Source organism: Aquarana catesbeiana, linkage group LG13, assembly GCF_042186555.1.
Source record: "Aquarana catesbeiana isolate 2022-GZ linkage group LG13, ASM4218655v1, whole genome shotgun sequence".
NCBI classification, from domain to species: domain Eukaryota; kingdom Metazoa; phylum Chordata; class Amphibia; order Anura; family Ranidae; genus Aquarana; species Aquarana catesbeiana.
Genome location: NC_133336.1, coordinates 77,281,818 through 77,305,412, shown reverse-complemented (window position 1 = coordinate 77,305,412; position 23,595 = coordinate 77,281,818). Strand labels below are relative to the sequence as shown.

The 23,595-nt window shown below is 43.3% G+C and overlaps 1 protein-coding gene across 1 annotated transcript in view; it reads left to right on the top strand.

Moving 5' to 3' along the window:
- Positions 1–23,595, top strand: part of EHD4 (EH domain containing 4) — a 79,655-nt gene that overhangs the window by 31,318 nt on the left and 24,742 nt on the right. Inside the window, exon 3 of the mRNA XM_073609622.1 lies at positions 5,470–5,567. Within this exon, the coding sequence (XP_073465723.1) occupies positions 5,470–5,567 (98 nt within the window). The remainder of the gene's footprint in view (positions 1–5,469; positions 5,568–23,595) is intronic.

The following is a 23,595-nucleotide window of genomic DNA, read 5'->3' as shown; positions in this document are numbered from 1 at the left end:
GATAGTCAGCCAAGCTAGAAGGTCAGGGATCAGTAAAGTGGAACAGCAAGCAGGATCTGGAGCCAGAAGGGATGTCAGCGAAGCAAGTCTTTAAACAGGAATGCAGGAGATTGCCTTGGTCACATCACAGAGACTAAGGCTGGCCATACACTATACAATTTACTTGTTCAACTTTTCTTTAGATTTACCAAAACCATATAATATGAGGTCAAACCTAAATCCTTTCAACTTGTATTTTATCAGGCAGGCCCTTGCACTACATAGTTTAAGGTAAATCTAAAGGAAATTGAACAAGAAAATTGTATAGTGTATGGCCAGTCTTAGGCAGAGATCCTCTGGGATGGACGGCTTAAGCAGGCAGGTCTGACGAGCAGGATATCAACAGGTGAGTAGCTGTGGAGAGATAGTAGCTGGCAATTAGTTGACAGCTGAGCAGCCAGCTCAGAGAAGGAAGGGCTGAGCCCAGCCCTGACATTGCCATAATTGATGGAACCACAAATTCTGCGCTCTACCAGAAAATCGTGAAGGAGAATTGTTCGGCCATCAGTTTGTGACCTCCAGCTCAAGCACGCTTTGGATATGCAGCAGGGCAATGATCCGAAACACACCAGCATGTCCACCTCCTGGCTCAAAAAAAACAAGATGACTGTTTTTAAAGTTGCTTAATCCCGATTTGAGATGGCATGACCTTAAACAGGCCTTTCATGCTGGAAAACCCTCCAATGTGGCTGAATTAAAACAATTCTGTAAATAAGAGGGTAGGTGAGTGGTTTCTACTAGTACCTGCACTCATAACTGTATAGCACAGGCAGAGAAGATGAAGGGTCTCTGAGGTGGAGCAGAAATGAGTGAAATGAGTAAGGCGGTGTATTTCTACAAGCACCTGATGGTGCTATCCATCTACTGCCTGAACCTGTGTGTGGTGATGTTGGTGCTATCTGCATTAAACTACTGGATGGTAAACAGGTGATCTTCCACCACATAGGAAGTGGGCTGAGGTGACTGATTCTCCTAATTGGGTAATGGGTGCCTTTTAGAATGGCAGAATTCTAATCTAGTAAGTGACTTCATGGAACACATAGGTGTAAGCTGTGGTGGTGGTGGTGGTGGGGGGGGGGTGCAAGTTATAACAGGACTTTCACAAGAAGCAGTAATTTGGATTGCTTTTTGGAGTACAGATCAGTGGCTTCCAGGTGTGATGTGTTTGGGTTGTTTTGTAAGAAGTAGCAGTGCCCCCTGCCAAGCTCAGAATGCCGAGTTAAATTTTGTCGTGGCTGTGGTATGTGTGCAATGCCCTTCTGGCTGCCATGTCTGTTTTTAGGTGGGGGGAGGTAAAAACGCAGATCAATCACCTGTTTTTTACTGCACCCTGCCTGCCTGTGTGAAAGCCCCAAATTTGTCATCTTCCTAGCACATAATGTCTTTTGAGCTATTTCTGTTCAGTCTTCCACATGCTTTCTAAAAAAGTAGACAAAACAAGTACTACTTTTGCCTGTCAAAAAAAAGGGTTTGCATATGTTCTGCTTTTAATCTGTCATCAGATTTTTTGTGTGGGCAAGCATTTGTAATCTGCTCTGTCCCTTTTTTATAGCTAAGCAGGTCTGGATGAGGGGGAAAAAAAAAAAAAAAAAGCTGACAACCCAATTTTGTACTAATGGTACACTGACAGTATAAATCCGAATTCAAGATATATCACAGATATATAGGAATTGCACGCATAGCATGCATCGGTAAAGAAGTTGTCATTATTTTTATGAAATTTTGTCGTGCAGCATTCACACACACGCAGAAATGCGTCTTCCCAGAATCGCGGAAGAATGCACCAACATGCACATTGTCCTTGTGGTGCCATTATTTTTTTAGTGATGCCCACAAAGCTGCAAGAATCTTGTGTTTTTTTGCCACGTCAAAATGTGCAGTAAACAAACGTGCCAAGGTCTGCTACCGAAAAGGTACAGGAGCTACTTTGGCATGTATAGGGCAGGCCATTCAAATGAATGGGCTACCCGACACAGGTGTGCGAAATGCAAAAATGCACTAACGTGCCTCGTGCAGTTGTGAGTGGGGCTTTGTATTATGGCCATTTTAGATGAAGACAAAGCATAGTGGAGTTTTTACTGAAATGTGGCTATAACTATACAAAGATGTTGCAGCACTCTCGCTACCCTGGTACCAACCAAAAGGATCGCTGGTTCCAATAGTTTAAAGGATAATTTCACCTTTTTTCAAAAAAAAATAAATGCATATCTTTTTGCATTTTATTATAATACTACTGTTAAAAAAAAAAAAATATATAAAATTATATGTTGTTGTTATTATGTAATTGGGAGCCTGCAAAGCATTACACCCACGATCAGCAGATAGTGGGTGCTATTCTGGGCTCTTGCAGACCCTGTGTAAGCTGTGTGCTTGCACCTTGTATGAGCATTCAGTTATGCACTGACAGGAGGAACTATCACAGCACTGTGGTAGTTTATTAAGAACTACAACCCGACGGCCGCAAAAGCTGTCGGTTGTTGTAGTTTCCCATTCACTGAATACTGTGAATGAGTGACACGGTCTGGTGGGCGGTGCCCCACACGGCTGGTCTTTCTTGAATTGTGGCAGCAAACACTGGGAGAAGATCCCCGGTATGCGGGGGGGGGGGGGGGGTTAGGGTCAATTTATTTAAACCCCTGCTGATTTTGTATGTTTGCCCACTGACAAAGAAATGATTGGTCTATAATTTTAATGGTAGGTTTAGTTTAGCAGTGAGAGACAGAATGACAACAAAAATATACAGAAAAAACTCATTTCAAAAATTGTATAAATTAATTGATTTGCATTTTAATGAGTGAAATAAGTATTTGTTTATCTGCAATATTTCTGGCTCCCAGGTGTCTTCTATACAAGTAAGGAGCTAAGATTGGAAGCACTCTCCTAAAGGGAGTGCTCCTAATTTCAGCTTGTTACCTGTATAAAAGACACCTGTCCACAGAAGCAGTCAGTCAGATTCCAATCTCCACACCATGACCAAGACCAAAGAGCTGTCCAAGGATGTCGGGGACAAGATTGTAGACCTACACAAGGCTGGAATGGGCTACAAGACCATCGCCAAGCAGCTTGGTGAGAGAGTGAGAACAGTTGGTGCGATTATTCGCAAATGGAAGAAGCCCAAAATAATTGCCAGTCTCCCTCGGTCTGGGGCTCCATGCAAGATCTCCCTTCATGGAGTTTCAATGATCGTGAGAACAGTGAGGAATCAGCCCAGAACTACACAGGGGAGTCTTGTCAATGATCTCATAGCAGCTGGGGCCATAGTCACCAAGAAAACAATTGGTAACGCACAGTACCCCATGAAGGACTGCAGCACCTGCAAGGTCCCCCTGCTAAAGAAAGCACATGTACAGGCCCATCTGAAGTTTGCTAATGGACATCTGAATGATTCAGAGGAGAACTGGGTGAAAGCGTTGTGGTCAGAGGAGACCAATATCCAGCTCTTTAACATCAACTCAACTCTCTGTGTTTGGAGGTGGAGAAATGCTGCCTATGACACCAAGAACACCATCCCCACCGCCAAAAGTGGAGATGGAAACGTTATGCTTTGGGGGTGTTTTTCTGCTAAGGGGACAGGACTTCACCAAATCAAAGGGACGATGATTTACCGTCAAATCTTGGGTGAGAACGTCCTTCCCTCAGCCAGGGCATTGAAAATAGGTCGTGGATGGGTATTCCAGCATGACAATGACCCAAAATAAAAGGCCAAGGCAACAAAGGAGTGGCTCAAGAAGAAGCACATTAACCACTTCAGCCCCGGAAGAATTTACCCCCTTCCTGACCAGAGCACTTTTTGTGATTCGGCACTGCGTCGCTTCAACTTTTAAATTGCACGGTCGTGCGACGTTGTACCCAAACAAAATTGATGTCCTTTTTTTTTCCCCCACAAATAGAGCTTTCTTTTGGTGGTATTTGATCGCCGCTGCGGATTTTATTTTTTGCGCTATAAACAAAAAAGACCGAAAATTTTGAAAAAAAGCGCATTTATTTTTTACTTTTTGCTATAATAATCCCCCAAAATATATAAAAACCTATATATTTTTTTCCCCTCAGTTTAGGTTGATATGTATTCTTCTACATATTTTTGGTAAAAAAAAAAAAAAAAATTCGCAATAAGCGTATATTGATTGACTTGCGCAAAAGTTATAGCGTCCAGGGGATAGATTTGTAGTATTGAGATATAGATATATATATATATGGTGGACACATCGGACAATTTTGACACGTTTTTGAAACCATTGGCATTAGTAAAGCGATCAGTGTGATTAAAAATGCATGGATTACTGTAAAACTGTCACTGGCAGTGAAGGGGTTAACTGTTACCTGGGAGGTGATACTAACTGAAGGGGGAGGGACTAACTACAGGAAGTGACAGATCATGGTTCCTAGCTAATAGGAACACACGATCTGACATTCCTGTCAGAACAGGGAAAAGTGTGTTTACACACACTCGTCCCTGTTCTGTCTCCTGGTCACGGTCACTCGTGGCCGGCGGTCATCGCGTCAGTCGGCCACGAGCATCAGCACCCCTGCTGTGCCGTGGGCATGCGTCTGCTATCTGGGCCCCGCGAGATCATGTACAGTAATGTGGTTTCGCACAGGGGAGCCAACCTGCCGCAGTAAAACCGCGGTGGCTGGTCCAGAAGCGGTTAAGGTTCTAAAGTGGCCTAGCCAGTCTGCAGACTTAATCTCATAGAAAATGTGGAAGGAGCTCAAGGTTCAAGTTACCAACGTCAGCCTGGAAACCTTAATGACTTGGAGAGGATCTGCAACGAGGAGTGGGTCAAAATCCCTCCTGAGATGTGTGCAAACCTGGTGGCCAACTACAAGAAACGTCTTACCTCTGTGATTGCCAACAAGGGTTTTGCCACCAAGTAATGTTTTGCGAAAGGGGTCAGATACTTATTTCACTCATTTAAAATGCAAATCAATTTATAAACTTTTTTTTTTTTTTGAAATGCGTTTTTCTGGATTTTTTTTGTTCTTCTGTCTCTTACTGTTAAAATAAACCTACCATTAAAATTTTAAACTGATCATTTCTTTGTCAGTGGGCAAGCGTACAAAATTGGCTGGTGATGAAATACTTTTTTCCCTCCCCACTGTACATCCTGAATACGGGTGTAACATGTCAGAAGAGGTTAACTTCTCTTTTTTTTTTTTTGTCTGCTGACTGGTCTGCTCTCCAATTAGTAATGACAGCAAGTGTGCCATGTCTCATGTAAACTGGTATATGAGGAAAGTGCCAGACCGGTTTTGAAAAGGACAGAAAATTTGGTTTTATTTATTCAGTTGCAGCCAACCCTTATTATGCAGCATTGCTTCTACCTTGTACTGGCAGTTCTGTATTTGTTCAAATCTAGGTATCCGTTGTTGGGTCAGATTGTCACACTGATTAATGTTGTGGGTTTTTTTTTTTTTTTCTGTCTCTCGCAGGTTTATGTGTTCGCAGTTGCCCAATCAGGTTCTCCAGAGCATCAGCATCATCGATTCTCCTGGAATCCTCTCTGGAGAGAAGCAACGTATTAGCAGAGGTTAGTACAATTTTGGGTGATCATGCTAGGCTGCCGAGCTGAAAGGGGACCATAAGTTGCCATCGTTTTTTGGTAGACTCGCCTGCCTTGGCCAATATAAAAGCATTTGCATAGTTGGATAAGTTGAATATACAAAATGTCTATCATGTTCCAAACAAAAAAATAAGTCTCTTCATTATTTTATGTTTACAGTTCTGAGGAGAAGACCCCTTTTCATATTGAAGCGCCAGTCGCTTTTGTGGTGCTAGCGGGGCTTTTTATTTTTATAATTTTTTTTTAGGTCACGTGACAACGGGACCTTAAACATATCCAAAAAAACACCTGTTTTTGCATGGCTTTCGAAGCGCTTCGGAAGTGCCGCTCATTAATTTCAATGGGCTGGTGTGTTTTTGGAACGCTTTTTACAGCGCTCCAAACCTGCCCCAAAGATGCTGCTTGCAGGTCTTTTTTTCTAACGTCCCATATGCGCACCGCCGAGTGTAAAAGCAATCGTGCAAATGAATGGGAGGCAGTTTTCAGAGGCTATTTCTAGAGCTAAAACGCTTGAAAACTGCCTCGGTGTGAAAGGGGTCTAAGGCCCAGAGATGGAGAGTCCTTTTCTAGTCTTTTCAGTCATCCAGGCAGGGGGAGGTTAGTAGTATTCTTACCTGCTTACTGTTGCAGCTTCTGTTTTTTTCTAGAAGTTTCTTGCTACAAAGGGGTTGATTAACGCAGGGTGACTTTTTTTGTAGTGAAATAGTTAGCTGCATAGATTGTTTAAAACTGGGTCTTGTAGCAACTGAGGCTGGCCTGTCACATATTTGAGATAAAGAAACTGTTGTCACTATTTTGTTTTACTCCCTCTTTCAGTGTGACATTCTCTGCAGTCTTTCCAATAGATTGCTAAGCTATCCGTCTTCACTCAGCTAGGTAGTGCAGTTTTCCTCTGTTTATTATGTGTACAGATGGACATGTAGCAGCCTTTTTTTTTTTTTTTTTTTTTTTACAATAAGGAAGTCTAGGAATCTGTCTTGTATTAACGTGGAACTCCAGGAAAAATTGTAGTTTTAATTGTACATTAAGGACCACATCCCCTAAACGTTTAGCAGGATGCTGCCTGCACCATACACTTCATAACCCTGGTGCTCAGGAGCATATGCCAGCTAATTCTACCTACCTTCCCTTCCATGGGGGGGGCGTTCAAGTGAACTGGCCCCTCAGACCAATAGCCAGTCCACTGGAGTCGGCATGTAAAAAAAAAACAAAAAAAAAAACATCTATTTAAAAAATGTACCTTTCCAGGCTCCAGTGGTAGCCAAATATGTCCTGTGATGTCAGCACCGGTGATAACTGAATTACACGAGTTGCTGCAAACACTGTTGAGCCCTGAAGAAGTTCACTCCACTTGCATGGTTTAAAGTGGGGAAGGGGTTCCCCTGACCTCATTATCCATAGTTGGCCGAAGTCCAAATATGGTCAGTGATGTCATGGGGACTCCCTGTGATACCACTGGGCCAAATTTGAGCATTGACATCATAGGGAACGTCATCCACAGAGTTCCCTGGGCACATAAAATCTTGCCAGTGTTGAGAAATGGGACAGTGCTAAAAAACTCGAATTTGAAAGGGGGGGGGGGGGGATGGGTTTTCCTCCTTCCACTAATATGCAAATGCTGGATCGGACCATACAGGACGTCTTTGAAAACGCAGGTGTGTGGGGCAAATGCCCCTCTCTCTTGTCAGCACTTCTTCCTGGACAATGATCAGCATAGGGGCACCAGTACTTTGGTAGGAGGAGCTCCATTATTTTAGGCAGCCAATCTTTCCAATGCTAAAGGGCATGTGGGCTGGTAAATTAGGGACTTTCACCCTTACTGGCAACTTGCTATGGGGGTAGCAGCCTGTTTTGGGGCTGGTCATTTCAGGGAGGTTGGGGGCACATGTTGGGTGTTTGTTTTTTGTTTTGTTTTTTACACTGAATCTGTGTATGAACACAAGTTTCAGCACCATGGAAAGCATGCTAGCAAATTAATGAAAACCCATCCCTGTTATGTAAGATTTGCCAAAAGTTGAAAAATGGCTACTACTGTACTGTCGAGAATCACCCCTGGCGGGAGTCAAACTAACACACATCTTGCACAGTAAAAATCATATAACACATTGGATGAATCCTGAGAAAAAAATGTTGGGTGAATTCCACAAATTTTAGCTTTTTTTTTTTTTTTTTTTTTTTTTTTTTTTTTTTTTTTTTTGGACTTCATCAGTGGATCATTGCTAAATACACCCCAAGTAGTCTATAAATGTTCTCGCACAAGTTGCCCACTAATGGATTCAATTAACAATGTGAACTCTGGGTGAAAGTCATGTGAAAACAGTTTATATATAGACCCGTAAGTATCTACACTGGTTAGCTGACTTTCAGAGGTTGGGGACATTTTTGCCCAGCCCAGCAATTTTCCATCATCTTTTGTATTTCCTTTTAAAAGCGGAAGTGGAATATCTTCTACAGTTTCACACCAGTAGAGTATTGCGTTGTTTTAGAAATCTTGTTTTGCAATCCAATCCAAAAATAGACTTCAGAGTACTCTCTAATCTTCAGTTGGGTTTGTTTTCTCTGTTTTGATGCATTATGATTCAGCGGTGTGCTGCATTTATGTATAGACGAATGCCTCTAATTTTGTGGCCTTTAAAACCCCACCTTTCTGACACATTTCAGGTTGTAAAACAAGGCAATGGAAACACTACTTGAAACTTGTTGCAAGCCTGTCATCCGCTTCTTCTTTTGTGCGATAGTCAGCACTCCCATTAAATGTGTGTTGAATATCGCCAAAGTTTAGCAGAAAGGATTTCTTTAAAGAAATAAGCTCACAACTTGCTGCAAGCTTTGCAAATGCTTGCTGTGCACGTGGCCCTGTAGAAAAGCTGGAACCCCATGGGCACAAGGCCAATACACTATTATGTTTAGTTCTTTTCAGTCAAGGACAGGGTATGATTTGGCACTTTGATTTCCTTTTTGGGTAAAAATCCTGCTTCTTCCTGACATTCTCAAGGCACAAACACCTTTTTTTTTATGAAGTATTTTTGATTGCTCTTCTCCATCTTCCTTTCCAACAGTTGTCTTGCTTTTGAAGTTCCAGTTGTATTGGGTTGGCCAGGATCAAATGAGCTTTGATTACTGTGTTGTTTGATATCCTACTCTTAATCCCTTATTTTTTTTTCCATGTACAGCTGGTAGTACTTGGCGGCCTTAGTTTAATTTCCTACAATTTCCCAATCGGGTCTTTTTATTTCCTGCAAACATTCAAGGTCGATGGATAGTGTGTGGGGTTTTTTTTTTTTCTTTTTTTTTTTTTTTTTCCTGTTTAATTTTATCTTTAAATGTCTTGTTGCTTTTGCAAAGTCAGTTTTTCCATTTAAAGTGGGCTTTTCTACAATTCAGGCTTTATAATGCATTATACATATGTTCTTTGTACAAAGCTTATCTAAGGCCCCTTTTCACACGGGCTGTCCGATCAGGTCTGCCTGTCAGTTTTTCAGGCGGACCTGATCGGATCTTCCATTCACCCTATGGAGCGGCAGATGTCAGCGATAACCTGTCCAATCCTGTCTGCCAAATCCAGATGGATGGTAGTCCTATTTCTTGATCATACATCACGGGACGCAGATTATTCATTACATAGTGGGTTAGATAGGCACCATCTGTGATTGGACACTGGTTAACCCCAATTAAGGAGAATTCCTCCCCTATATAACCCCTCCCATATGGGGAGGACCTCCAGTTTTTTCACCAGTGTCTAAGGTGGTTGGTCACGTAAAACATGTGCTGTGAAGAAAGCTCCAGTTTGGTCCCTGCGGGGGCTTAAAGGGCTATGCTGACCGGATCCATATCTCGGGCCGATATTTTGACTCCCAAGATGGTATGGTACCCGGGCCTCGTCATCCGAAGAAGAGAGGTTTTGCCTGTAAGTCTCTCTTTGGAGGACTGGGCTCTGAGAAAACCAGGCTTGGTGTACTATTAAAACAGTGGCACGAAAGTTTCTGGCAGAGTCTTTTACAGGTCCAGAGGTTTCTCTGAGTAGGAACCCAAAAAACCCTGAAGGTTGGCACAACGCTATCCGCCGTGGGATATATATATATATATATATATATATATATATATATATATATATATATATATATATATATATATATATATATATATATATATATATATATATATATATATATATATATATATATTTTTACACGTGGATTTTCTTCATTGAGTAGTTCATGTCTTACCTGATTTCCATCACTAGAGGGAGTAAAGGGCAAACTTACGGGCTTTTCAGACACACTCACTGAAGCTGGTGTCCAATTGTTCCCTTCCTCCACTGCAGGTGTGCAGACGCCAGGTGGCTAATTTAAAAGTTCAGAGCTCTGTAAACAGATGGACACAGAGTTTGGGCAGTGAGCATCTTAAAGTGCTCGGATCCATGTGAAGGGGCGCCCCCACTCGGCCGAGTGGGGGGAAGGCTCCTACAGTTTGCAGGAGCCTGGCGGGAAGAGGTTCGAGACAAGTGGGTGGTCTCTTCAGTATCTCTAGGTTACAAAATAGAGTTCCTAGAGCTTCCACCAGCTCGTTTCCTAAGGTCAAGAGTTCCCAAAGATCCAGTAAAGCGAGAACCGCTACTGCTGGCCTTAGATCGCTTACTATCCCAGGTAGTGATAGTAGAAATGAATCCAAAAGATCAGGGTTCTACTCGAATCTCTTCACTGTTCCAAAGCCAAATGGAGATGTCAGACCCATCCTAGATCTAAAGGATCTGAATCAGTTTCTACACATGCGATCCTACCGAATGCAGTCAATTCGTTCGGTGGTCTCCACCCTGCAGGGGGGAGAATTTATGGCATCAATAGACATCAAGGATGCATATCTTCATGTGCTGATTTTTCCTGCTCACCAAAGATATCTAAGGTTTGCTTTAGACCAGCGCCATTTCCAGTTTGTGGCCCTTCATTTTACAAAAATTCTAGACCCTCTCTTAGCAAATCTAAGAGCTCAGGGCATAACTGTGGTAGCTTATCTAGACGATTTGCTACTCATAGAGCAATCGGTGGCACACCTGAACCGCGCTGTCTTCAAGACAGTAAGACATTTGGAAAGACTAGGCTGGATAATCAACCTAGAAAAGTCTTCTTTGCAACCTTCAACAAGGTTGGAGTATCTAAGCGTGATCATAGAAACCGCTCAAGGCAGGGTGTTTCTACCAGAGCCAAAGGTCAAGGCCGTAAGAGCTCTAGTCCGCTTAGTATTAAGCAAAAAGAGTTCATCCATTCGGCTATGTACGAGACTGTTAGGAAAGATGGTTGCCACTTTTTGAGGCTGTTCCATTTGCCCAGTTTCACTCAAGGCCCCTGCAGAGAAGCATTCTCGCAGCTTGGAACAAAATGACTCATGCCTTGGATCTTCCGATGTGCCTATCCCCAGGGATACGCAAAAGCCTCAATTGGTGGTTACGAACCAAAAATCTTTTGAAAGGCAAAGCCTTTCTTCCACTACAATGGAAGATCGTAACCACAGATGCCAGTCTGACAGGCTGGGGAGCAGTTCTGGAAGAAACATGCACGCATGGAAGATGGTCTGCAACCGAGAGACGCTTGCCCATCAATATTCTAGAAATTCGGGCAATTTACTTGGCCCTCATGGACTGGTCTTACAGGCTACAGGGTCATCCTATTCGGATACAATCCGACAATGCCACGGCTGTGGCTTACATCAATCACCAAGGAGGCACCAGAAGTCTGGATGCCCAAAGGGAGGTGAATCGCATTCTTGCATGGGCAGAAAGCCATGTTCCCTGCCTGTCTGCGGTATTCATCCCAGGAGTGGAAAATTGCAAGCGGATTTCTTAAGCCACCGGCAATTATGCCCAGGAGAATGGTCCCTACACCCCGACATATTCCAAACCATATGTCAAAGGTGGGGAACACCAGATGTGGATCTATCTGCGTCCAGATTCAACAGGAAGCTGGACAAATTTGTGTCCAGAACAAGGGATTTACTTGCTCAGGGGTCAGATGCTCTGACAATCCCATGGGATCAGTACAGTCTAATGTATGCCTTCCCTCCGAACCCACTTCTTCCGCGGTTCCTGGGAAGGATCAAAAGGGAAGCAAAGTTGGTCCTTTTAGTAGCCCCGGCTTGGCCCAGACGACCTTGGTATGCAGAGATCGTAAAGATGGCAGTGGGCAGGCCTTGGGTCCTCCCATTCCGGCCAGATCTGCTCACACAGGGTCTGATTTGCCACCCTGCTTTACGAAGTCTAAATTTAACGACTTGGCTGCTGAGACCCACATTTTAAAAGACCGTGGGCTCTCGGAGTCAGTCCTTTCCACTCTGGTCAATGCCAGAAAGCCGGCCTCCAGGCTTATTTACTACAAATCTGGAAGGCATATGTTTCCTGGTGTGAACTCAGGATGGCATCCTAGAAGGTATATGATTAACAGAATCTTGACCTTTCTTCAGTCAGGCCAATGAGATTGGCTTTTAGCACTATCAAAGTCCAAATTTCGGCTTTGTCTGTATTTTTTCAGAAGCCAATTGCTTCACATTCCCTTGTCCGGGCCTTTATTCAGGGGGCACTGCAGTTGAATCCGCCAGTCAAACCTCCAGTAAGCCCATGGGATTTGAATTTGGTGTTGTCGGCTTTACAGGGTCAACCCTTTGAGCCACTGCACCTGGCTCCTTTAGTGCTTTTGACTAAAAAATTAGTCTTCTTGATAGCCATATCCTCTGCTAGGAGAGTATCAGAATTGGCAGCTTTTTCTTGTAAAGAGCCATATTTAACTATTCACAAGGACAGGATTGTTATGCGTCCTAATCGTTCCTTCTTACCTGGTTTCAGGATTCCATTTGAATCCAGATGTAATCCTACCATCCTTTTTTCCAGATCCGCAGTCCGCGGAGGAAGAATCTTTGCACATTCTTGATGTGGTTAGAGCAGTCAGTGTCTATCTGCAGGCAACCGCTCAGATACGGAAAACTGATTGTTGTTTATTCTGCCGGATGGCCATAAGAAAGGCCAAGCAGCGTCAAAATCCACTCTTTCTAGATGGATTAGACAGGTTATTTTTCAGGCTTATGATATAAAGAAGAAAACTCCTCCTTTTCATGTGAAAGAGCACTCAACTAGGGCTGTTAGTGCTTCTTGGGCAGTGCATCACCAGGCCTCCATGGCTCAGATATGTAAGGCTGCAACTTGGTCTTCAGTCCATACATTCACCAGATTCTATCAAGTGGATGTTGGATGTAAGAGGGCAAGAGGATACTGCCTTCGGGCGCAGTGTAGTGCAGGCTGCAGTTTTTAGTTCCTCTGGTCCGTTTGCGGTCTATTTTCTGATCTGTGTCTCCCTCCCCTCAAATGAGAATTGCTTTGGGACATCCCACTATGTAATGAATACTCTGTGTTCCGTGATATATGTTCAAGAAAATAGGATTTTTAAATACAGCTTACCTGTAAAATCCTTTTCTTGCGAGTACATCACGGGATACAGAGCTCCCGCCTTTCTATGGGTTTTACGTGGTTACCTATTGCTTTGCTACAAAACTGAGGTCCTCCCCGTATGGGAGGGGTTATATAGGGGAGGAATTCTCCTTAATTAGGGTTAACCAGTGTCCAATCACCGATGGTGCCTATCTAACCCACTATGTAGTGAATACTCTGTGTCCCGTGATGTACTCTCAAGAAAAGGATTTTACAGGTAAGCTGTATTTAAAAATCCTATTTTTCAATCCGTCTGGCGGATTGGATCGCATATGATCGGGGGAGAACAGACAGGCGGTCCGGTTTCACTTAATTTCCCCATAGAGGTTCTCGGAGACGTACCTGTCATCCGCCTGCTCAGCTGGGATCAGCGGAACGATCCCCCTGCTGGACAAGCAGAGTCCGCCAAACTGAGCCGCCATTGTGAAAGGGGCCTTAAGGCTTAATACCCACTGGATGTATTAATGCTGCTGTTAGGGGTGTCTGCCTCTAAGCAAGGCAGAAAACTAAAAAAAAAATAACACTGCCTGCGCGTCCAGGGGAAACAGTGTTTTAGCAGAAAAAATGCTTAAGGCACCTAAGTGCTAGGTGCCTTTTTAATGCTAGTGTTTAATTTATTTCAGTGCCCAGAATACATTTTTATTCTGGCCAATTCTGTTAGTTAACGTCCAAGAGATTGACGCACCTAAACGCCTTACACGTGCTTACAAGCATGAAGTGGTGTTTTTTTTTTTTTTTTTTTTTTTTTTATGCCAAAATACTGTTGCCAACAGGAAAGGGATCTAGAAGGGATGGTCAATAATCAGTGCACTGACTGTTTCTGCCACTCTTTTTTATTATGCTTTAAAGTCCTTATTTGTAAAATGTAAATCTTAAAGTGGTTGTTTTTTTTTTTTTTTTTTTTTTTTTAACTTTCCATCTATTAAATCTTTATTATTATTTATTATTATTATATTTTTTTGCTATCTCTGCAAAGACAGAGCAAGATACATTGCATCTTTCTTGTCCATTCAGAGACAGAATACAGAGGCCAATCAGAGGCTATCGCAGTGATTAGGTGACCCGGAATTTGACGTTCTAGGTGCCGATCGTTAGAACGGGGCCCCGGGCTCTCGGTGAGACCCCGGTCACCGTGCTGGGAGATACGAAAATATGCTTCCCCAAAAAAAGCCCAGTCCAGTGGAGCCGCATATTTGTGTTACGTCAGCGCCAAGGGGTTAAGCAGTGCAAGTTCCTGAAATTGTCTTGGTGCATTGTACAGTAGGGTTTAGAGATCAGAAGGGAGAAGAAACGCAAGGAGCTGGTCAGGTGTGTTGCAATGTAAGGAGCGTGCTGAAAGACAACAAACTGTGGTAGAGAGTCAAGCCAATCAGTGTCTGTGTGATGCTTCTTCTTTTCACTTTCCAGTCACAAGGTGGCAGCGAGGAGACCTGTAAGCGAAAGTGAAACCACAGCAAGGAAAGGTCAAGTCGCCTCCTTTGCTGGGCAGGACTTTGTTCTGTGGAAGAACTATGTAAATCTCAGGAAAGGGAGAAATACAAATCCTTTGGCAACTCCCATACACATGTATTTCATCTGTGTTTAGCTGCTTGCCTATAATTCAGATTTTAGTGGCTATTTTTATTTATGTATGTATGTATTTATTGTATGGTGCTTGGCTGAATCCTTCTTTTAAACCTGCATTCAGCTTCAAGTAATTTTAACAGTGTTGCTTGCATAGATAAAATGGTAATAGACAGGGGTGAAATACCTTCCCTTGATTAAAATGCTGCTTTAGGCTCTCCTCGGTTCTCTTCACATAACCAAAATCCAAGGCATGCGGTCATAATATCTCTACTGAATGTGAGGATTGGTAGTATTGCTGACTATACACGACTTTAATTTCAGCCACTTCCTACTGAATCGGCTGCAATATGAGCTGTGAATGGCCACGCAGGATTGAAAAAATAAAGGAACCGGTGGAAATTTGTCGGAAGAACAGGGACTGCATTGAATCGGATGCAATGACTGTTCAGATTTTTAGATGGCCACAGGTCTGAATACAACAGCTGATGCTCCTCCTTCCATGTTTTACTGGGCACTTAAACCCCCTTCCTGCCCAGACCATTTTCAGCTTTCAGTGCTCACACTTTGAATGACAATTACTTGGAAATGCAACACTGTACCCAAATGATATATATATATTTTTTTTTCATACAAAATTTCTTTTGGCGGTATTTGATCACCTCCTGGGTTTTTTATTTTTTGCACTATAAATGAAAAAAGAAACTTTTGAAAAAAAATGCATTTTCTTTGTTTCTGTGAAAAAATGTAGCAAATTAGCAATTTTTCTTCATAAATGTTGGCCACAATTTATACTGCTACATATCTTTGGTAAAAATAACTCAAATTAGTGGATATTATGTGGTCTGTGTGAAATTTATAGTCTACAAGCTATGGTGCAAATCATAAAAAAAAGATCACATCTGATGTACTGAGGCCTATCTTATTTCTTGAGACCCTAACAAGCCAAGAAAGTACAAATGCCCCAGAAATGACCCCTTTTTGGAAAGTAGACATTCCAGTGTATTTAGTAAGAGGCATGGTGAGTTATTTGAAGTTGACATTTTTTTCCCACAATTCTTTGCAAAATTAAGATTTGATTTTTTTTTTTTTTTTTTTCACAAAATTTTCATTGTAATAGCTTATTTCTCTCACATGGAATGTGCATACCACAAATGTAACCCCAAAATACATTCTGCTACTCCACCTGAGTATTACAATACCACATGTGTGGGACTTTTTCACTACCTAGCCACATACAGTGGCCCAACATGCAGCGAGCACCATCAGGTGTTCAAGGAGCATAAATTACCCATCTAACTTGTTGACCACCTATTACACTTTTGAAGGCCCTGGAACACCAGGACAATGGAAAGGCCCAGAAAATGACCCTATTTTGGAAAGCTAACACCCCAACCTATAATCTATGAGGCATAATGAGTCTTTTGAACAGTTCATTTTTTTTTTTTTTTTTTTTTTTCCAGAAGATTTTGGAAAATGTGGAAAAAATTAAAACGCATATTTTTTTTTTTTTTTTTTTTTTTTTTTTTTTACACAAAGTTGTCCATTTTATAAGATATTGCCAACATATAGCATTTACATAGCAAAAATAACACCCCAAAACACATTCTGCTACTCCTCCTGAGTATGTCAATACCTCATGTGTGAGACCTTTACACAGCCTGGCCACATACAGAGGCCCAACATGCAAGGAACACCGTCAGGTGTTCCAGGGACACATTGCATGCACATACCAAAAATTACACCCCAAAATACATTATGCTGAGCAAAGGGTAAAAAAAAGATTACCTGTGGTTTTAGTAGCGCAGTTGTCCACAGGACGATAGCACTGGTCCAGGCAGCAGGCAGGGGCTTGGTCAGCAACAGCGAACACAATTTTTCAGGCAGCAGGCAGGGATACTGTCCATATACAGTCCAGGGTCAGTGCAGAGATATTGTCAGCAGTGCCAAAAATATTGGTCCTGGTAGTAGGCAGGTCCATGTGGTGTGGTCAGTGCGACAGACCGAGGCATGAGGGCAGTAAGTCCTACAGGCAGCAGGCAGAAGTAGGGTCTCGTTCAGGACAGAATGGGGACAGGGGTAGAGGCTTCTCCCACCCAAATCTCTATGAAGCCTCCGAGTCTCCAGACCCTAATCTAGAAATGAGAAAACAAAGAAAATTGTTTTCTTCATCCAGAAAAACTATTCTGGAGCCCCTCACATATGTGAGACCCCTGTGTTGAATCCCACTAGTCCAGTTGCAAAGTACACGATCAGTCCAACAGGCAGGCAAATATCATGGTCAAACAGTCCAAGGTCAGTTCCAGATCAGGCAGAGGTATGTACAGAATTAGTAGGCAGAAGCATGGTCGAATAACAAGCCAGGGTTAGTTACAGAGCAGGCAGTGGCATAAGGGGTGTGAAGGTGTGTGAAGGCAGGAACTGAGGATTACGTTTACTATACTTCACTAATAATTTATTGAAGTCTGGTAATAGCGAAAACAGTCACCTATGCAGAGGCCTGGTTGGGAAGGACATTGTGCACAATAAGATGTCTCTTCTGACTCCTGCTCTGGTACACACCTTACATCTTTTTTGACCTCTTTGGCCTGTTGGTTTGGGAGGGATTTTATCGGGAAAGTGGCGCTCGGAGAGTCGACTAATAGCATCTGATCGGATATTTTCTGGTGTGCTGTTCGGGAATATAAGGGTAGTGAAAACTTCCTCCTGGTAGCCAAAGAAGCGTCTGGGGTTTTGGGTGGAGTTGTGGTAAATTACATATGAATTGTATATAGCCAATTGAAAAAAAAAAATTGCAACTTTTTTATACCAATGGTATGTCCGTCTTGTGACAAGGTATGGTTCCATCATTTGGTCATTGAAGTCGACTCTCTCCCCCACCACCACCACCACCACCACCACCACCACCACCATAAACCAATTCTATTCATAGATGCTTTTTGGTTTTTGTATGGGGCTATTCCTTCTGGGGATTTCCACGAACGTATCATTGTGGATAGAAGACAACATGTAGACATCCCTTCTGTCCCTCCACTTCACTGCCAGAATCTCCTTGTTTCGCAAACTTGCCGTTTTTTCTCCTTTTCTCCACTTCTTATTGACAAAACTTTGAGGAAAGCCCTTCCGATTCTTTTTTACTGTGCCACATGCTGGCATCTTCTTCCGGTGAAGGTTGTGGAACAGGGGCAGAGATATGTAGAAGTTGTCTACATACAGGTGGTAGCCTTTCTCCAGTAGGGGGGTATATGAGGTCCCAAACAACTTTCCCGCTGGATCCCAAGTAGTCCGGGCAATTAGGGGGCTGCAGCTGGGTGTCCTTCCCTTCGTACACTATGAAGGAATATGTGTACCCTGTGGCTTGGTCACATAATTTGTACACCTTCACCCCATAGCAGGCCCTTTTGCTGGGGATAAATTGCTTAATTTTAAGCCTGCTGCTAAATTTAACAAGGGACTCATCCACACATATGTGTTGGTCCGGGGTAAACAATTGGGGGAATATTTCTGAAAAATAATTAAGTATTGGCCGAATTTTGTAAAGCCTGTCATAATTTGGGTCATTTTGGGCAGGGCACTGGGTATTGTCACTGAAATGTGGGAACCTCATGATCATCAGATACCTAGTTCTGGGCAATACCGCAGAGAAGAGCGGCATGTGGTGGAGGGGGTGGGTTGACCGACAGGAACGCAATTGTTGTTTTTTTTTTTTTTTTTTTTTGTTTTTTTTTTGCGTCCCATATTATATGTGAGGCCTAAAAAAAACCTTGAACTCCTCCACTGTTAGGTCTCTCCACTCGTAGGGATGGGCATAGTAGGATGTTGGATTTTGCAAAATAAATTGCTGTGCATACAGGTTGCACTGGCCCACAACTGACGCTAACATGTCCTCCGTAAAAATTAAATTAAAAAAATGTATTGGGGTAAAATTCTGTGTGCACCTGGACTCCTGGCTGGGCAGTGCAAGGGGGAACGTTAGCTTCTGCTGAATAAGGAGGAAGCCACAAGGGGTTCTGAAAGGCATAGGGAAGGCTGGCATGGGTCCCAACCCTTTGGGGCTGAGGTGACACCCCACTGGTACTGCGGTGCTGGTGGATGGAACTGCCTCCTCACTAGAACGCCTTTGCTTGGCAGGCCGAATATCTTCCTCCCCTGAGTCACTCAATGTTTCACTACTGAGGACTGGCTCATAATTTATGTCAGATTCAGGATCCGAATTTGAAAGAGAATCTGAAAAAGAGAGCTCCTTGTTGCTCTCGTCGGCCGTGGAAAGAATTTGGTATGCCGCCTCGGCGGAAAAGCATCTTTTAGACATGGTTGGTTGCTGGTGGTGATGAGACTGCACAGATGTGTGCTAAGCCTGCACTGATGGGCACTGATGAGCACATACATGCACAGATGTGCACTGATGAGGCGGCACAGATGTGCACTGATGAGGCGGCACAGGAGGGCACAGATTGATTGCACAGATGTGCACTAATGAGGCGGCACAGATTGATTGCACAGATGTGCACTATTGAGATGGCACAGATTGATTGCACAGATGTGCACTAATTAGGCGGCACAGGAGGTCACAGATATGCACTGATAAAGGTGGCACTAATGAGGTGGCACAGATGGGCACTGATTGCACAGATGTTTACTGATTGCAGATGGGCACTGTTGAGGCGGCACAAATGGGCACTGATGGGTAGGCAAAGATGTGCACTGATTGCACAGATGTGCACTAATGAGGCGGCACAGGAGCGCACAGATTTGATTGCACAGATGTGCACTGAGGCGGCACAGGAGGGCACAGATATGCACTGATGAGGTGGCACAGATGGGCAGTGATTGTACAGATGTGTACTGATTGCACAGATGTGCACTGTTGAGGCGGCACAAATGGGCACTGATGGGTAGGCAAAGATGTGTACTGATTGCACAGATGGGCACTGCTGAGTCGGCACAGATGTGTACTATTGCACAGATGGGCACTGTTGAGGTGGCACAAATGGGCACTGTTGAGGTGGCACAAATGGGCACAGATGGGCACTGATTGCACAGATGGGCAATGTTGAGGTGGCACAGATGGGCACTGATTGGCACAGATGGGCACTGATGAGGTGGCACTGATTGGCACAAGTGGGCACTGATGAGGTGGCACTGATTGGCACAGATGGCACTAGCTATAAATGCTAATGGGTCACTGTGGGCACTGGGCACTGTTAGGGCACACTTTGTTTTTTCTACTGTAGAATTAACTCACACTGATTCACAGATCCTCTCTCTCCTCACACGCTGTCTGCAATGACAGATGATCTCATATGTTTACATTTGAGATCATCTCTCATTGGAGGCGGCGATCGCGCTGTATACTGCCGATGTGATTGGCCATTTACAGCGATCTGTGATTGGCTGTGTCCAGGGGACATGACCAAGACAGATTTTCCCTGATGCGCGCGGGGAGCGAGGAAAGGGGATGACGTCAATAGACGTAGTCCTGGCAATGTAGATCCGTGCTGTAGCCGTCATTCGGCTATAGCGCGGATCTCAAGTGGTTGCAAACCTCAGACATGAAACCTGGACCAAGCATATCCCTCTATAGTGTGTACTTGTCTCAATCCAGAGAACGAAGTGTAATTTCTGTTTGCTGCTTTGTTCCTCTATCAGCATGAGTCACTTCAGACAAACTTTCCTGACACCAAGCGATAAAAAGGTGACAGGGGAGGAAGCTCCAGTACACTGCCTGTGATTGACAACCTCAGCTCTGTTCCTCTTTGAAGGGGGGGGGGTGTCCCTTACCTCCAATCAGCCCTCAGTTTTCCTCACGGAGTGTAACTTCAACTCCCTGCCCCCTGCTTTCAGAAGCTCAGACAAGCTGTATTAATTCTGAACTTTGGATGTAGAAAAGAGAATACTGCAGATGAAAAGGTACAACTTTTGTAGGAGGATTTTTTAATTTCTGTGTATCGCCTGAGCTCAGTCACTTCACGGAGTATATGTTGGATGCAGCAATTTAAATTGGAAAAAAAAACCTGAATGCGCTGCATATTTGCTTAAATTCATTCTTGAATGACATGCTTGCTCCCAGGTCTTATTTCTTTTGCAGTGCAGAGTGGGAGGATTATTCTTGGAAGGTTTGTACCGCTGCTTGATGCATACACAAAAGGGCAGTGTAATCTGCTCATATATCGTATACATGTCCGGTTACATCTAGTGCATTTCTGTGGGTTGTTTTGTTGATAATCGAAATTACTTTTGCTCGGCTGTCATGTGTTTTCCAAAGATAAGGGTTTTTTTTTTTTTTTTTTGCGTTGTGTCAAGTGAAAGGAAAGGGAAGTTTATGCAACGCCCAGTGACATTAGACATTATTTCAACAAATCTATCTGATATTATTTTAAAACTGATGGCCAAGTATGTAGGTCCATCTGAAGGTGATTGACAAACCCAACTGACAATCTCAAGAAGATAACAGATCTTCCCTAGTAGTACAAACAGGGGCAAGGACCAAAGGTCATAATATTTACTGCCTTTTGTGTGTGTTTTTTGCTAGGAAAAATTCCCAGTGCTTTGACAATTTGTATGCCGTGCTAAAAAAGAAGAAAACCTCTGCTAGGCAGAAATAGGTGGACTGTCATGGGTAAAAGCACTACCTGTTTGGCTGCCATGCTGATCCAATGTTTCAAAACACTTAATTGCTCTGGGTTAGTGACTGCGATAGAACATTGGAGCTACAGACCACTACACCACTAGTGTTTTCAGAATGTGGTCAGCATTGGCAGTCTACATATTTCTTGCACTATAGTTTTAAAGTATAACTAAAGGCAAAACTTTTTGTTTTGGACAGAGTGGAGAGGGATTAGAACTCCTGTTAGTTTTTATTGCTGTCTGTGCCCCCGTTAAGGAGATTCACCCTCTTTGTCCCGTTTTATTAATATCATTAAAAGCAAAGGAAAATCCCAAATTTTGGTATGTCTCCAGAAAAGTAATAGAGGGCAAATCTTCAGAAGGTGACCTGGGGGTCCCAAAGCAATTCCCTTAATTTGCAGGGATTTCCTCTCGCTTCCTGTTTGGCCATGGGACAGGAAGTGAAGGGAAATCTCTGCAATGGCACACAGGTGGGGGGGTGGGGTGGGGGTAAATAACAAAATCTGACTGGTTATAATCCTCCCTTGCTCCGAACAAAATGGGGGGGGGGGGGGGGGGGGGAGGAATATTGCCTATAGCTCTACTCTAACTAGATATAAGCTGCCTCTTATACAGTTCAAAATGTTCAGCTATCTTACTCTGTCCTGCTAAAGCTTCCAATTTTACTAATTTGCTAATTTTACAAAAAAGTCATTATCCAAGTTAGATAGATGGATAGAGATCTAGATCTAGATATATATTCCCTAGCTGTATTGCAGGTTTGAGCTTTATATCTTGCTGCATGACCAGGAACATTCGGATTTCACACTGTGTTCCACAAATGTGGATTTTTTTGCGCAGTGTTGTGCTACACACATATGACAGCCCATTCATTTTAATGGACTGCCCTATGTGTGACAATCGCAGCAAAGTAGCTTACGCTGCTTTATTTTATTTATTTTTTATATCAAACTAATGTATCGTGCCATTTTTCAATAAGGACCAAATTTAAAGGGGTTGTAAACCCTTCAGGTTTTTCACCTTAATGCATTCTATGCATTAAGGTGAAAAACCTCCTGTGATGCAGCAGCCCCCCAGAGCCCCCCTTTTACTTACCTAAACCCGGTCTTTCCAGCGACGGGGACAAAGTGCTCCAGCCAGTGTCTAAGGCCCTGATTGGATAGATTGATAGCAGCGCAGCCATTGGCTCCCGCTGCTATCAATCAAATCCAATGACGTGGGGGCGGGGCAAGTCCTGCCGTTTGTGTCAATGGACGCAGCAACAGGACACGAGCGCGACCGCACGAGCGCCACAAGGGAGAGCGGCTCTCCAACTGGTCACTCGATGAGAAGGAGCCAGGAGCGCCACTGAGGTACCCCAGAAGAGGAGAATCGGGGCCACACTGTGCAAAACCAACTGCACAGAGGAGGTAAGTATGACTTTGTTTTTAAAAAAAACAAAAAACAAAAACCTTTTACATATCCTCTTTAACTACAAAAAAAATGTCAAAGCAGTACATGTAGTGAGGTAGTAACCAATGAACAATGCCAACATTCTACCTATAACAAGCAGGACATAATTTGGTGAGTATCAAAACAAAAAAACACAGCAAAGTCACTCAAACCTAAAAACAGGGATAGAACAGCCAAGGAAGTCCTCAAAGGATCATCCTTGCCCTGTCCGGGGCTGGCAAACCTTTTCATATTTCCTAGGGCACCCCCTCTTTAGTATACATCAATTTATACATGGATAACACTGCATCAATAGAAGATTCCCAGGACACCACTGTAGGGGAAGTCCATTTAAGTAGTTATTTCTTTTTTTTTTTTTTTTTTGGCATAATAAAGTAAAAAGGGGAAAAAAAAAAGAATCTTGGTGCAGTGAGGCCTCTGCTCATCGTCCGGAATTCCCAATAAGGTTAACTCAGCCGATAGCGGTAGGGTCAACTGTAAGCGGGTATTAATACAGTCAGACACCTGCTAGTATCCAGTACTATGCCACCCCAGGGCAGGTCCAGAACATATGGAAATAGGTTCAAATAGTAGCCTGGCATTAGGGGCAATTTGGAGAACGCTGTGGATAAATCTTGTGCAGCCTCTGGGGCATGTAATAAATTCTGTGTAGAAACTTAGTTTGAATCAATTTATCACGGGATGAAATCGCTAGCTTGGAGCTAAGCACTTCTCCCAAGTTTTCCTGTCCAAAGTTGGGATGTCTACCCTCCACTGCTCCCACAACGTATCCATTTATGTGACTCCACGTTAAGTGTCAATAAAGTGAAGATAGGGGCTTGTGCCAGAAGGTCCTCTATGGCGTCTGTCTTTAGACTAGAAGCAGTAGGGAACTGTGCTCTC